Source organism: Phaethon lepturus, unplaced genomic scaffold, assembly GCF_000687285.1.
Source record: "Phaethon lepturus isolate BGI_N335 unplaced genomic scaffold, ASM68728v1 scaffold1971, whole genome shotgun sequence".
NCBI lineage: Eukaryota > Metazoa > Chordata > Aves > Phaethontiformes > Phaethontidae > Phaethon > Phaethon lepturus.
Genome location: NW_010515320.1, coordinates 33,194 through 47,495, shown reverse-complemented (window position 1 = coordinate 47,495; position 14,302 = coordinate 33,194). Strand labels below are relative to the sequence as shown.

The 14,302-nt window shown below is 46.8% G+C and overlaps 1 protein-coding gene across 1 annotated transcript in view; it reads right to left on the bottom strand.

The window, feature by feature from the left end:
- The window catches only part of DOCK11 (dedicator of cytokinesis 11), a gene marked incomplete at its 5' end in the record, with an annotated part of 63,753 nt that overhangs the window by 16,337 nt on the left and 33,114 nt on the right, over positions 1-14,302 (bottom strand). Inside the window, 10 exons of the mRNA XM_010295688.1 lie at positions 4,195-4,332; positions 6,141-6,256; positions 6,914-7,056; positions 7,581-7,628; positions 8,137-8,203; positions 8,330-8,441; positions 10,476-10,579; positions 10,888-10,963; positions 11,647-11,763; positions 14,071-14,249. Coding sequence (XP_010293990.1) covers positions 4,195-4,332; positions 6,141-6,256; positions 6,914-7,056; positions 7,581-7,628; positions 8,137-8,203; positions 8,330-8,441; positions 10,476-10,579; positions 10,888-10,963; positions 11,647-11,763; positions 14,071-14,249 — 1,100 coding nt within the window. The remainder of the gene's footprint in view (positions 1-4,194; positions 4,333-6,140; positions 6,257-6,913; positions 7,057-7,580; positions 7,629-8,136; positions 8,204-8,329; positions 8,442-10,475; positions 10,580-10,887; positions 10,964-11,646; positions 11,764-14,070; positions 14,250-14,302) is intronic.

Genomic DNA, 14,302 nt, shown 5'->3' with positions numbered 1-14,302 from the left:
TGCGGGGCTCGCCGGAGCCGGGGACTGCCGGTGCGGGTCCGTCTGGCTGCGGTCATGAGCGGCGGCTGGTGGGGAGGGGGCACTGCCACACAGCTTCCTTCCACCCCGGCCACAGCGGGCTGGGCGCAGGGAAGCAGAAGAAGGAAGGGTTTTGTGCTGGCACGCAGCCGCCTCCGCAGCCACCGCAGCGACCTGGCTGGAGAGGGGCGATGCTAACACCTCCCGGAGGGAGCAGAGGCTCTTTGGGCATCGCACAGTGACACTCTGCTCCCTCTGACGCAGCTGGGGACCAGCTCCAGGGAATTTCCTGGCACAAAGAGGCAAGAGAGGCAATGCTTTTGGTCTGTTCAGGGGAGAGATGTGCTCAGTTCATTCAAGACCCAGTGGGCCTCATGGGGCATGGTCCACGAGCCACTTCTAGCTGCCCCACTACCTTCACCCCATGGGAGATGATAGTAATTACCGTCAGAGTATTCACTCACATCCTCTAAGCCAGAGCCTGGAGCTGTTACTGTGGCCCTCTACTCCTTGCCTTAAGTATATATGATTTAGAAAAGCTTGTAGGCACTGCTGTGGCCACCATCATGGCGTGCTGGTGAAATGGTCTCAAAACAGGAATCTAGGAGCTGTGGCTAGCAAGACTACACCGTTGGGATTACACCAAGCCACACAGGTTACAAGTCAGTATGAAGACACTGCCCAAATAATTGGTGTGCACTGCCTCCAGCCAAAAATATTTTCATTAAAAAAAAGGGAGAAAGAAAAGAAGCAAATAAACATCATAGTAACACAGGGCCAAGAGGATCATGTGTGCACTCGGGAAAGGAGTTATTAAGTAATTGCTGCCTATTGTAATGCAAACCTTCTCCCATAGTGAGATGGGGTCGTGCTCAGAACTGGGATTAGCCCAGAGCTGGCCACAGTGATGTGTGACTGGGCATGCACAGGCCGCACACGGGCACCCAAGAAGACAGAGCTGGCACTTGCTCTCAGCAGAGACCACGCTGCTTGCCTGCAGAGGCTTTTCAGACACAGGGAGAAAAACTTGGCCTGAGAATCTGCTGCAGAAGAAGCCCAAGATCCCTCTCTGTGTGCTCCCCTCCACACTGCACCAGCTCTGGGAGGAAAAACTGTGCCCTGTTCATAGGGCACCTGTGTCCCCAGCAGCTCCTTTCGGGAGACCAAGTCCAAGCAGATGCAATTGTTCCTGATGCCAGGTTTGGGGCAGCGGACCCAAGGGTCGATGCCTCCTGGAGACCTGGCCAGGTGCTACCTGTGGCTCTCCAGCTGGCAAGAGCTGCCGAACAGCATGTGTGGCAACGACCCTGCGTGCGCTGGAGGAACGCGTTTCTTATCCAGCTCTATTAGAAGGGCCAGAGCAGGAGTCAACGCAGCGAGCAGCTCCCAGAGAGGCCTCAGCACAAAAGGGACATGAGGGCAGGGCAGCCACAGCAGCGGACAGGACATGCCAAGTGCCCTTCACAATGGCATGGGAGGCTGTAATGGTGCTGCCTCCTGAAAGCACTAATGAGGAGGGAAAGCACAGCTTGATGTGGTCAGAGGGAATTGCTAACAGGACAGGGAAAAGCTTCCCAAATCAGCTATTGCAGGAGATGAACAAGGCTCTGCTGCCCTGGTCCTTCAGGGCCTGGGATTTGTGATGCCTCTAACATGCCCTGCTAGTGCCAACCCACCGAGGGACAGGGAGGCATGGAGCGGGCAGCTACATGGGATTTCCATCACTCTCGCATCCATGTGTCCAAGCTGCTCTTTTACGCAGTGCAAATTGTCTCAGCCCCTTCCTCTGTTCATGTTTTCCTTCCTAACCCTTAATTTCAAGATCATTCCCAAGCATGTACATACGTAATTATCTGTAAGTGATGGTCTGAAAAGAAGGGTTTAGATGTTAAGGAAACCTAGGGTATAAAACAAGTGCAATCTAGCTTTTGTTGCTTCTTCCCAGCTGCTAAAACAGAGACAGCTTTATCCTGAAATTCCCAGCACACATGCATGCAAGCAGGATTCATTCTAAAACCAAAACCAAACATGCAAACAATTATAGACCTTGTTTGTTCTTCGCTTTCTTGTGACATGTCTTTTTTTTTAAGCCTTTTGCCTATCAAGTAACCAGATTTAATGCAGAAAGCAAGCTACTTTTAAGAATGATTTTGGGATGCAGAATAAATCTCAGGAGTTTTGTCGCCTCCAGCAACCATTTGCTGTGACCCTAGATAAGAGGGGGATTCTTTTCCATGTAATTATTAGCTACAGAAGGCCATAAAAATGACAAATTGTCCATTCTAGCTGTGTCAAAGGTATAACTCACTTTTGGTTTTCTTGAAGTTAACACTAATTTATAGCTAACAGTGATATGCAACCCAAAACAAAGCAGTGCAGCTTTCGTATTTCAAAACAAACTTGTAGGAAAACACACCATCCTTGCACTTGTCATGAAATGCAGTGACCCCGTGGCTATTTTATTGTTACTTGGGCCTTTGAAAAGCCCTTCAGAGGACTTAAAAGGAAGTTTGGGACTCATGTGGTTATAGAGTTGGCAAAGAAAACACTTCCTTATAGATACCATCTGCTGGGCTCATATCTTGCTTTTACAGAAGCAACACTGTGTCCTGTCATAGGGGAAATTAACTGTAATCAATTTTTCTTATCTTTGAAGACCCACAATGCCAAATTTGGTGTGGATTCAGGCTGACATAAATCCAAGAAAATGACCCCACTGCCCATACTTGCAGCAGCCAAGAACGCAGCCTGCGTTGCTGTAATTAGCATCTTGGAAAGCTAACGTGGAACCCCTGAAGGGCTCCAGGTTTTGAAGGCTGATGGTGAGATCAAACTGAGCAGGTGTGCAGGTTTGGCTTTGCATTTAAACAATCACAGCAAATTTGCCAGGGAGGCAAGGAAGGTCTCTTATTTGCTATAGGCACAAACCAAATATTTCTGGCTAAACAAACTTTCGACATGAGACGTGCAGAGAGACTGTGTCTGCGTGGGATGTGTGCAGATCTGCAGCAGGATGGATCTCAAGGCTAAGCAGATCACAGGCAAGCAGAAAACTCAAAAGAAAGGTGGAGCAGTAAACATGTATTGGACCCTGTAGAAAAACTGAGTGATTCCTGCCACTGCTCGTTGCAAATCTAGCAGGCTTTAAGAAGCTCCATGGAAAAACATCTCTTAGGAGACAACGCTGTCTGGAACCAGATAGGTAGCTAGCAAGACTTCTGCATTTTCTGCTTCTCATGTGTTTGCTTAGGACAACCCAAAATTCAGCCCTAGACATACTCATACTAGCTCTTAGCTTTGCTGTGGGGTTATAGTAAATTGTACATAGCACAGACTTTTCCACCTTTGAAAAACAGTTTAGCAAAAACTCCTTCTTTAACTTTGCTCAGTGACTAGTGCAAGACCTCCTTTGGAAGTAACACTTTGCTGCATATCATTCACATGCTGTACTTTGTCTGGCTGCAATCTCATGCCACATGGATTTACCTCATTAATGAAGTGTTGCATTCAAGTGATTTGAGAGGTTTTAATTCATTTTGAATTTGTGATAACCGTGCAGATTGGAAGGAATGGAGTTTGCATGCACATCTGATCTTGAAAATGTACTTATGAGAAGCGGCAGGTTTTGACAAGCGTGAAGGAAAATGTCAGCAATAGCATCAGTCACTGCTCTTTTGTGGTTAGCTGAGGCTTTGATGCTGCTTGAACTCCAGGGATTAAACAGCCTCGCCGCTCACCCGGGCGCAGAAAAGTGTAGAAAGAGGTTCAGAAGGTACTACCCTCTTTCAAACACAGTGGGAGAGGAGCAGCTTGTCGGTACAAGCGTTATTCAAGCAATAGCATTGTCAACAGTATTGACAGTTTGGGGCAAAGATTCAAGAAGCACCAGCTTTTGGCTGGACAGATACTAATCTTTAACAGCAGTTCTGTGACCAAGGCAAGTGAGGGAGTTCCTTGCAATTTCTCCTTTTGTTTCCTGATATTCAACAAATAATAAATAATTGCTGAAACAGATAACTTAACCTGGGGTGTTTTTTAAATCATCAAAGAAGTTGTTTTCTAAAACACATCTGTAAACAGCACAAAATGTCAGTTTAACAGCAGTTTAAGTATATTGGTCTCTTCTGTCATACTTATATAAATTCTCCTGCACCTTTGGAGTCATGTATTACATACCTTGCTAATGAAAGCTCTCAGAGAGGCAAACACATGCTTAAGAGCTGCTTCTGACTGCCCGTTTTTGAGAAAAGCCAGATGTATATCAAAAACCTTCTTCATGAGTGGATTGTGGCCATCGTTGCTTAAAAGTTGGGTCTGGAAAGCAATGAGAGAATTTATTTTGCAGAAATGTTGTGCCTGAAGCTGGAAATGACAGAGATAATGTTGCATAATTAACCACATCAATCCATAAGCCAAAATAGGGGGCTTTCAGTAAAAATATAACCAATAAATGTGACAACCAGTACGAACTTACACTGGTTGGTTGGAGGCTATTTTTATAGCAGAGAGTAAACCAAAAATATTTTATCACTTTTGCATCACTAATTCCAAAACCTAACTCAACAATCTGTACAACTTTCACTGGTTGCCTAGAGTTATTTTAAATAAAACAGGCTGTTAACAACGTAACTATAACACTGGTTTTTTCCATTTCTTTTTATTTATCTCAACAAGTGTTTTATTTGCAGCCCAAAAGAGAGAGAGAGAAGAAAAAAAGAAAAAAAGTATCACATCTTTTCATTGGACACTTCCCTTGTCTCCTGCAAAGTCCTGACAGTCTGCACCTTCTGGAGATACGGTAAAATGGAATTACTTGGAGAGGATTAATACAGTCTGGTGTCAGAATTATCTTGCCTGTGCCTGCTGTCATCCTTGCAGCTGCAGCACAGGAAGCCTGGCACATCGTGGCCACCCAGCAAGGATGCGGATGCCCCATATCGATAGGAGATCAATAGTCCCTATCTCATTGCCAGTCCAAGCAATCCTTGGGCTGGCTCAGATTTATCTTTTGACATCCTATAGACATCTTGTAGCAGGATCCATACTTTTTGACTGAACTCATTTACTCCGGCAGTAAGAACAGCATCAGCACTTTTACTGCAGTATAGAGCACACTTGTGTGCGGTAGCACCGTATGACCATAAAAGCAAAGCAGAAGTCCATTAAAGCGGAAGGGAATCCAGTCTATCCTGTGGTTTGAAAATCACATTGTTTTGGTGGTTCAGCCATATGCAAAAGGAGGCAACTGAGAAAGTCAAGCAAGTTTTAACTCTTGCATCTAAATACTTCTGCTGTTGCCAAACTTTTAAGGAGTAATTTAACATATGCACCAGGATGGCTTTTTTGCTCTGTAACAGAAGCAGAGGATATTATTACCTTTCTCTTCATTTTATTCAATCTATCTAAAAAGGAAGTCTTCACTGAAGACTTACTCTGAAATCCGGAGTTGTTTTTGTGACATTATGCAAGACACATTGCTATGAGCAGGATTCCATCAGCCACACTTCGAGGAAGAGCTTTTCTGGAACAGTATTTCAATATTTTGCTGGCAGCCTGGGGTTCGCTTCACCACAGAGGCTTTGATTCTTGTAGATAGCAATGACTGCCGGGAGTGTGAATCACTATATGGAGGACAAGACTTCTACCAGTGGTACTGGTCCTATCTGAACTGGCAACCACAGCTGGAATGCCTCAGCCCCACAGACGTTCATATACGGTGATTCAAAGAAATCTGGGCCTCGCTTCTAGGCAACTTATGGTAGAAAACAGATACTGTTCTAAGAATGCTAAACCTTCATTTCCCTTTTCTCTAGTCCCTCTTTTCTATATGATGTACATTTCCTCTTATGCTATTTTTGTAATGCCTACGCTCATGATATAACATCCACGTAATTTTCTCTGGTCTTGCAGCTTTGAAGAAATTGCAAGATTGCATAAGTACATAATTACTCTGAGACCCTGTGAAAATGGGTTTTTTATTTTGGAAAATAAACAAGCTGCAAATGATTTCCTTTCATAAAGCCTTCGGCAATCTGCCACTCTAGGAGAATGGATCAGGAAAATCAACACGCATATAGGACTGCAGCACACTTTTCTATAATACTTGTAATTTCAATGCTGACCTTGAAACTCTGAGTGAAAAAAGAGATGGTGTCCAGGACTGTCAGGCACACTTCGGTGGCAATATTGCCTTCCAGTAATGCCTGGTGCACAATATCTGCTTCGGAGGTGCCTGCATCTGCGGACAGAAAGCAAATCAGGAAGAAACAGTGTTCAACACTCTAGCTCCCACAAGATCTCAATGCTGATACAGATAAGGTTCTCCCCTTACACTTCACTGGGTTTGGGAGATGAGGTAAGAATAGCAAGATGCTGAATTTTCCAGCTCCATTCAGAGAAGTTGTCTCAGCCTAATGTCAACCAAGAAAACCAATGTCAGTATTTCCCCTTAATCTCACTGTTTTTAAAGCCAGACAGAGAACAAGGTGTCCAAGCTGTATCTGCAGAGGGGAAACGGCAAGGCACTTCAACGGGGTGAAACTCGCCCACATGGAGAGGCTTAGAGCAGATCCCGGCCCAGGGCTCTGTGCAGGGCCTGTCTCCTGCCTGCCCTGCTCGCTACCCAAACCAAGGCATTGCCTGTGCACGCCCTCAGCCAAGGAGCTGAGCCAAGACAGGTGAGAGGAAAAGCCACACAAGTCCCAAGTCCCCGGGGTGATTTTTAAGGGGCTGGTTTAAATGTCACCCCCACCAACCTAGGAATGTTGCAGGGAGGAGCAGTGACCACTGCAATTCTGCACAGTTTGAATACCTTGAAGCAACAAGTGGAAAATGGCTACATGCAGTTTTCAACAGGCCAATCCTTCACGGTCCCATCTCGCTCTGCTGTACTTACTGTGGTTGAGTGTGAAGGAGGTCTCCAAGCTGCCCAGATGCTGAAGCCGCACCTGCATCCCCCCAGCTCTGCTGCGGAGTGCTGGCATCGTCTGGGATTTCCTATCGGCTCCCGTGTGCTTGGATAACCAGGCGTCGTGCACCCTGCGAGGGGAAGCGAAGAGTGTGGGTTTGGACGAGCAGCAGCGGCCACACCGCTACAGGATTACGTGAGGCACCAGCATGGAAACCTGGCCTCCCTCCAACACACTAGTCTGGTTTATCCCAGACAATCCCAGCGGGACTGACCAGGCTACCCTGGTCTCGCCTGCGCCAGACGGCTCTAGAGCTGATGAAACAGCAGTGCTGCTGCTCAGGGAGCAGCGGGGCAGCCATGACTCCTGGCTCACCTGCAGCCGACTGCGGGGGACACGGCCAACCTGCGCGGGCAGCCAGGAGCGCCTGGGCCTGGGGGTCTCGTGCAGGAGCTGGAGGGGAGGGAAGGGGCAGGGTGCTAAGATGAAGGGACTCTGCTCGTGGCATGGTGCTGAGCAGAGTCCCGGCCCTGCAGACTTCCTGCCTGCTCGGGTTTGCCCGGCATGGGTGTGCACGCTCCCTTCCTGCCTCGGCTGTGGCAGGGAGCACGGTGACGGCCCCCCACCCCAGCCCCGGACAGAAGAATACAGTACCTGGCAATATTTCTCTTCCCCACATATCTGAAGTGAAATAAACACACCCTAGAAAGAAAATAAAATATGTATCTGTTACAGATCCTGCAGATCAGGAACAATCCAGAACATTTAAAATCTACCCCATCCTTGCCTGCAGACATGCTCCTCTATGCATGAGGGTTTGGGTCTGTATTTAAAAGTCACTTGACCTCATACCCTCCGTTTCCAAGCCCTATGGCACATCCCTGCCTCCTCACTCATCTGTTCCACCAAACCCGCTGCAAAGCGCAGGTTGTGCTTTTGGCTGTGCCATGAGCCCTGCTCGCACGCGGGTGGGGGGACACCTCCGCACAGCCCGACCGAGCACAGGGCACCGCCGCTTCACCGTGCTCCCTCGATACACACCGGTTTCTCCTCAGAGGGAGGAAGAGCATTTCATTACACCCCGGCCAGACACATCTAGTGCCGCACAGGACTGCGGCACCCTGCGAGGCACACCGCACTCATGTCTTCTTCTTGGCCAGTGCTGCTGCACAGAGGTGCAGTGTTTGAATTGCAGCCTCGTGATACTCACTCCAGAAGCACAAGGACATTGATCAGCTCTTGGGGGGAGAATTTGTTCCAGTAAGCTAAAAGAGTGTCTGAAAGAAAGTAAAAAAAAGTCCACAGAGATTTAAAAAAAATCCAAGGGGAACCTTACAGACCAAAACTGTCAGTGATGGTCTCTTGTCTTTCTGGCTGCCCCACAGTGAGCAAGAGGCACCAACCTTCAGAAATCATCTTCACGATGTAGAGGTAGCACATCAGGAGCGTCCGGATCTCAAACTGGTCCAGGCGGCTGCAGTGTGACACACTGCTCCTTGTGGAGCTTCTGCGGATCTAATGGGACACGGACATGACGCGGAGGCCAGTGGCCCCGAGTGCCTGGGCTGTGCCCGAGTGGAGCGCAGGGCCAGATGCCGTGCAGGGTGGGCACAGCAAATCCAGCACATACCAGATGTGCTGGCATTCCTCCTGTCTCCCTGCATGTGCACCACCACAGCACCATGCTTTGGAGACATCTTACCCTTTGGGGTTGCTGCCCATCCAGTCATGGGCACCTTGGAAAAACTGCACGCATAGCCGAACGCTTCTCTGCCCAGAAAAAAAAGTCTGGGCATAGAGCGATGGCTTAGCATCCAGCAAAATGCACAGCAGCCCTGCTTTTACTTCCCCAGCTCTCCGCAGTGTCTAAGCTCCCTGATAGACGTTTTTGAAGTCAGTTCTTGTCAAACAAAATAGTTCATTACCTGTCACAGTTTAAAGCAAGAATCTAACTGTTAAAGACATACACTTCAAAACAAGATGTCAGTTATTAAAAAAACAGGAAATTGCAGCTTAAGACAAGACCTTTTTCCCCTGATTTTTGGAAGTGTCTCTTTGTTTTTCCTCCTACTTAGTGACTTAGGCAAAGGTAAGTGAAATCCTGCTGGTGAGTCAATCTGTGTGGGAAAGGCTTGGGCATTGTGTGTTGAGAAACAGTGGACTCCTAGAGCTTTACCAATTTTTTTTGCATTCTCTCTGCTCACCCTAACCATATCCTCTGGCAAATGATTACGACTAAGCTCTAAGCAGGACACTTCTCTTAAAGCTGTGCCTCACATGTTTGGAGAGCGATCCGCAGATCTTATTTGGTGTTTATTCTGGGACAGGCTGTGGATATGAGTCATAATAAAACAGAATTAAACATCCAGTTTAGAGTTGGAGATTCAGTGCTATAGCCAGAACTTTGCTGTTGACCACAGTGAGTTATCAAGTCAGCACACAACTCACTCGAGGGGAACAGGCAATAACCACGTGTCTACCTCTGTAGAGCAAGCATTAAAGCTGTGCTGCGCCATGTGGCATTGCTTTTAAATGGTTTTGTGGATATTGCATTCCCTAACAGAAAAGCTGTTTTCAACTACTCTGAAAAGCATACCTTCAAGGACACAGAAGAGGCTGCCTAGCTGCAGGGAAGAGCTGAGCTGCAAGCAACAACGCTTTCTGCAAACCCCTGCTGCTGCCAGCAGGGCTGAAGCATATGCTCAGAGCTTTACTGAATATGAACAGTTTGATAGTCAAGTGTTTGGCTATACTTGGTCTTGTAGCTTCGTGATTCATGTGGGAGAGCTTGAAAGGCCCCACCTCTCCTAAGCATGTCAGGACACAACCAGCAGGAGCCCAGATAATCTTTGCCTTCCTTCTTGTAAGGGCCAAAGTTTTTAAAGATGCATTAATGATTCACGTCAGACAAAGACATCTGGAAAGTGCCTTGAGGAAAACCAGGGGCTGGTTTGCACAAATACCTGATTTCCATGCGTGCAATCTGCCAATGAGGAGAGTACATCCTGCCTGAAATCTGGAGTCAGAGCTCTTTGTGGTGTGACCATGGTCACCTTCTGCAAGTGTGGGGCTGTGGTTATTAGCCTGTGCTGATTTTCCTACAAATACCTCATGTCCTCTTAAGACAGCGCTCTCTGCTAATCTGACAGCACAGTGCTTTGCCTCCCAGCCATGTGCGGAAACCAGTTCCCGGCACCACGCACTGGGCACTGGCCAGGCTCAGCCCCATCCACGCACAGGGAGCACGCCTGCGTATGGATAAATGCACCATGGGAGCAGAGATTTTCCCCACGAATTTTGTCTTTCATCTTTGATAAGTCATTTGTCAACAGTTATACTTTTGGCTCAGAGATGTTTGAAAAGGGAAAGCATACCAGACCCACAAGGCTGACCTCCTCTGTTAAACATGACTCTGTTTCCAGACAGAGATATTTATAAGCTGGCTTTTGAGAGCGTTACCATGGGGAACTCCTTTTCCCTCCCCCTTATTTAACAGAGCCCACAGGCCAGTGCAGTGAGCATGGTCCTTTCTAAGCCCAGATACATTACATTTTCACTCTGATCCGGGGAACCGGTTGCCCCCTCTGAGTTCAGGGATCCTTTCGAGTCCTCTCGCTTTATTGCATGGCCATTGGGAAGTGCTGCTCCGCAGGCTGAAAAAAACCCCAAACCCCATAATTAACCCCTTCCCACTGGCACTCGTCAGCGCATCACGGACAGTGAGCGGCGGATGTGATTCGGACAGCGCAGACGGGGCTTGCAAAGACCCATGTCGAAAGGTGATTAATCTGGAAAGAACAGTTGGGTTGATACCACATCCAGGGAAAAGCATGCAAACTCTGAGAGGCTGTTTGGCCGACGGCTGTTTCAGGTTTTGGGTAACAGGTTTTGGGTTTTTGGGCCTGGTAATAGTTACATTCAAAATAAGCGGGAAAGTTAAAGCTTAGAAAAATTAATTTACCTGGATCTTTGTCTGCAATCAGGCTGGATCTATTTGAGGGGGATGTGAAACTGCACATGAATTCATCCCTGGATGCCTGTAAAGCAATATGAGGTTTTTGTGACCAATGGAAGACAACCCTATTCTCTTATAGAAGAGAATAATGAAATTAAAAAAAAGCAAAGTAGAGCAGCTTTTAAAACACAGATGAAAAAAATCTATTCTTTCCTTACTTCCTTAACAAGAAGACAAATGACTTGGGTAGGAGTACAAAGAATAGCAGAAGATATTAAAGTAAGTCATAGCAGTTTTTTCCTTTTTGTTTTTCATCATCTGAGTTGAAATTTTGAATTGTTTTTTTCAAATGTCTTTGTTGTTGTTGTTGTTGTTTTGACCTGAACAAAGAGGAAGGTCTAGTCTGGGAACCACACACAACCCTCAGGCAGATGGGCAACTCCCCAGAACAGCTGCTGGAGTCCAAGGCTGAATCCTGTTGCAACTCATTGCACTTGGAGGGACTTACCCCACCTCACGGCACTACGCATACCGTAAAGAAGCACATTAACTGATAGCAAGCAGAAGAGTAGAGACATTGTACCCAGCGCTGCAGACAGAACAAAGTCACAGGAAAAGCCAAATTAAAAGAAACAAGCACATTACGGGGCTGCGGGGAGAAGAACAACAGACTTATTTCTGCAGGCAGTGGAATTTGCACAGGGGGTGTGCAGGGAGAGGAGGACCAAGGAGGGGAGCAAAGAGGCATCGCTGGGCTTTACTCACAGGGCTGGAGGCGGCCGCGCAGGAGTAGAGAGCCTCGCGGCTGGCCACTCGCTGGAGGTTCTCCAGGAGCAGCCCGAACAGCGGCAGGTAGAGCTGGGCTATTTTTGCCTGCTGGTTCTGAAAAAAGACAGGGAGACAAATGTAGGTAAGAGCCCAGGCTTTCAACAGAGTGAAAAAGGGAGCCAAAACACATACACACACACACACACATATATATATATTTTTTTTTTACACACTATATATGGTGTCTGAGAACATGGGTTGGTTTGGCTTCTCATCTCCACTTCCAAAGCTGCCAGGTAGGTATTACCCTTCCAGCAGTGAGCTTCGGGCACTCCGGGATTTTGGGGGTGGAATAACATTCCCAGTCACACAGGATGTGTGACAAACTAAATCCCGGATTTCCTAACTCTTAACTGGCACTCCACTCACGGGGCTTGCTTTTCAAGTGCAACACCCAGGAGTAATGAAACAAAAATATTTGCTACTCACCTGGTGCTGGCTATTGCTTCCAGTCAGGAATTCTCCGTAGCAAATCACAGAATCGTTAAGGTTGGAAAAGACCTTTAAGATCATCAAGTCCAACCATCAACCCAACACCACCATGCCCACTAAACCATGTCCTGAAGTGCCATGTCTACACATTTTTTGAACATTTTTATTGATGGTGACTCCATCAGCTCCCTGGGCAGCCTGTTCTAATGTTTTGCCACTCTCTCAGGAAAGAAATTTTTACTGATATCCAGTCTAAACCTCCCCTGGTGCAACCTGAGGCCATTTCCTCTCATTCTATCACTAGTTACTTGGCAGAAGAGACCAACACCCACCTCACCACAACCCCCTTTCAGGTAGTTGTAGAGAGCGAAATGCTCTAACTAAAACAGTTTGTAGGAACAGATTAATTGGCATTAACTCATACAGATGGTTGATGTTTTCTAAATGCAGGCCTCTCTTATATCCAATTCTTTTTTGTTAAAAATGTATTATTATGGACTTGACAGAAAGGTTAAAAAAAAAAATTTAAGGCTTGCAAATTGAATGCACATTTTGACTGACACAAGGATCAAACTTTTTCGTCTGATTCAGTATGACAAAAGGTAAAAGAAATTTTGAAAATGCCCATAGGTTGAGGAAACCCTCTCTCAGCCATTGATGGAGCCAGGGTTTCCTGGACAGAGTGAGACCGCAGTAACAGACCCTGCCAGCTCAGCCTGTCCTGCCTGTGATATGATTTTTTTGCTCCGGTCTCGGGACACCAGCTGAGCATCCTGCCTTGGCTCCAGGCACTTTCCTCGTCATGCAGTCCCAAGCACAACACCTACAAAAATCCAGCGGGACAATTTTAAGATAGGTGGTGTTCTTGAGAGCAGGGAGAGTGTTGCATGCCAAGGGGGCAAAGAGCTCCTGAATTAGTATGAGGGTTTTCAGGCACCCAGAAGAGCAGAAACAGGCTGCCTCTGACCCAGTCTTCCCAGTCAAGAGAGTTGGCAAATGTCTCCTGAAATATTAAGTCTTGCCAACTATCATGGGCTGTAGTTTTGTTTCCAGGCTGTGCCAGTCACCAGTGATTCTCGCTGCGGAGAAAAGCAAGCCCACCTCCTGTTCAGCCCTTCCAAAGAGGCAGAGAAGGGAGAGGAGAGGAGCTGGCTCTGGGTCCATGCAGAGGGCAGGTGCCCTGGACTTCTCCCACCCTTTGTGCCCAGGAGGCTATCCACATTCTCAGATAAAACCCAGGAACGCAGCACACTAGGAGCAATTTGAAGAGCTAAACTCTAAAGAGAGGAATGTTTTCAGCCTAGAGCAAAGACAGGTAGTGTCTGCTCAGGTAGCTTGGCACTTTCAAGGATATATGGGTCAGCAGGGAGCAGCATCAAGAAAGAAAACAAGCCCATCTCTGGGCTCTTTCGGCAATACCACACGCTGAGCCTCTGACTGAAGAAAGCAGAAAGCTACCCAGCGGAAATCCAGCTTCTCATGAGAATCCACAGATCCTCTCTTCTGATTCACTAATTAGTGAAACATGCAAGCTGACTTGTAACAGGGATCAGTCCTATTTCCTAATTATAGTATATTAATGCAGGATATTAACTTAAGCCCAAGACCAGAAGAACATTGATGTTGCTTCATTTTGTTGAACAGCCTCTTGGCTAACGACACTCTCAAGTTCCTTAATGGCTCAGGGCTTTATTATCTAAATACTCAGCATGGATAAGAGTGCTGCAGTTATCTGACTGCCTTGTTTGTGTTCCTAGATCATTTCTCAGAGCTCTTACTGTAATGCCGTAACTGTCAGTTACTTACAGCAGTTCCCTAAAAAGTAAAGAGAATACCCTTGGTGCACCATGCAAGATCTAAAACTCTGACATATGTTTTTTCATAAAATTCAAGAGCATTACATTTAAAAGCCAACAAAATATGCCTGACCTTGTGCTGATATCTGTTGTCGAAGGCATGCTTTATCAAGAGATTTTTTAAGACTGAGATGGCTGTATATCTGATATCGTAGTTGTCCTGCAAGGCAACAGAGGCTTCTCTGAGAAGCATCCCCACCAGGAAATGATGCCTGCAATATTCATCAGTTAAACTGTATTCAAGATTTACATCTGAAAGAAAGAGCAAGGCAATGGTTAAGGGAACTGTTCTGAGGATCTGTTCA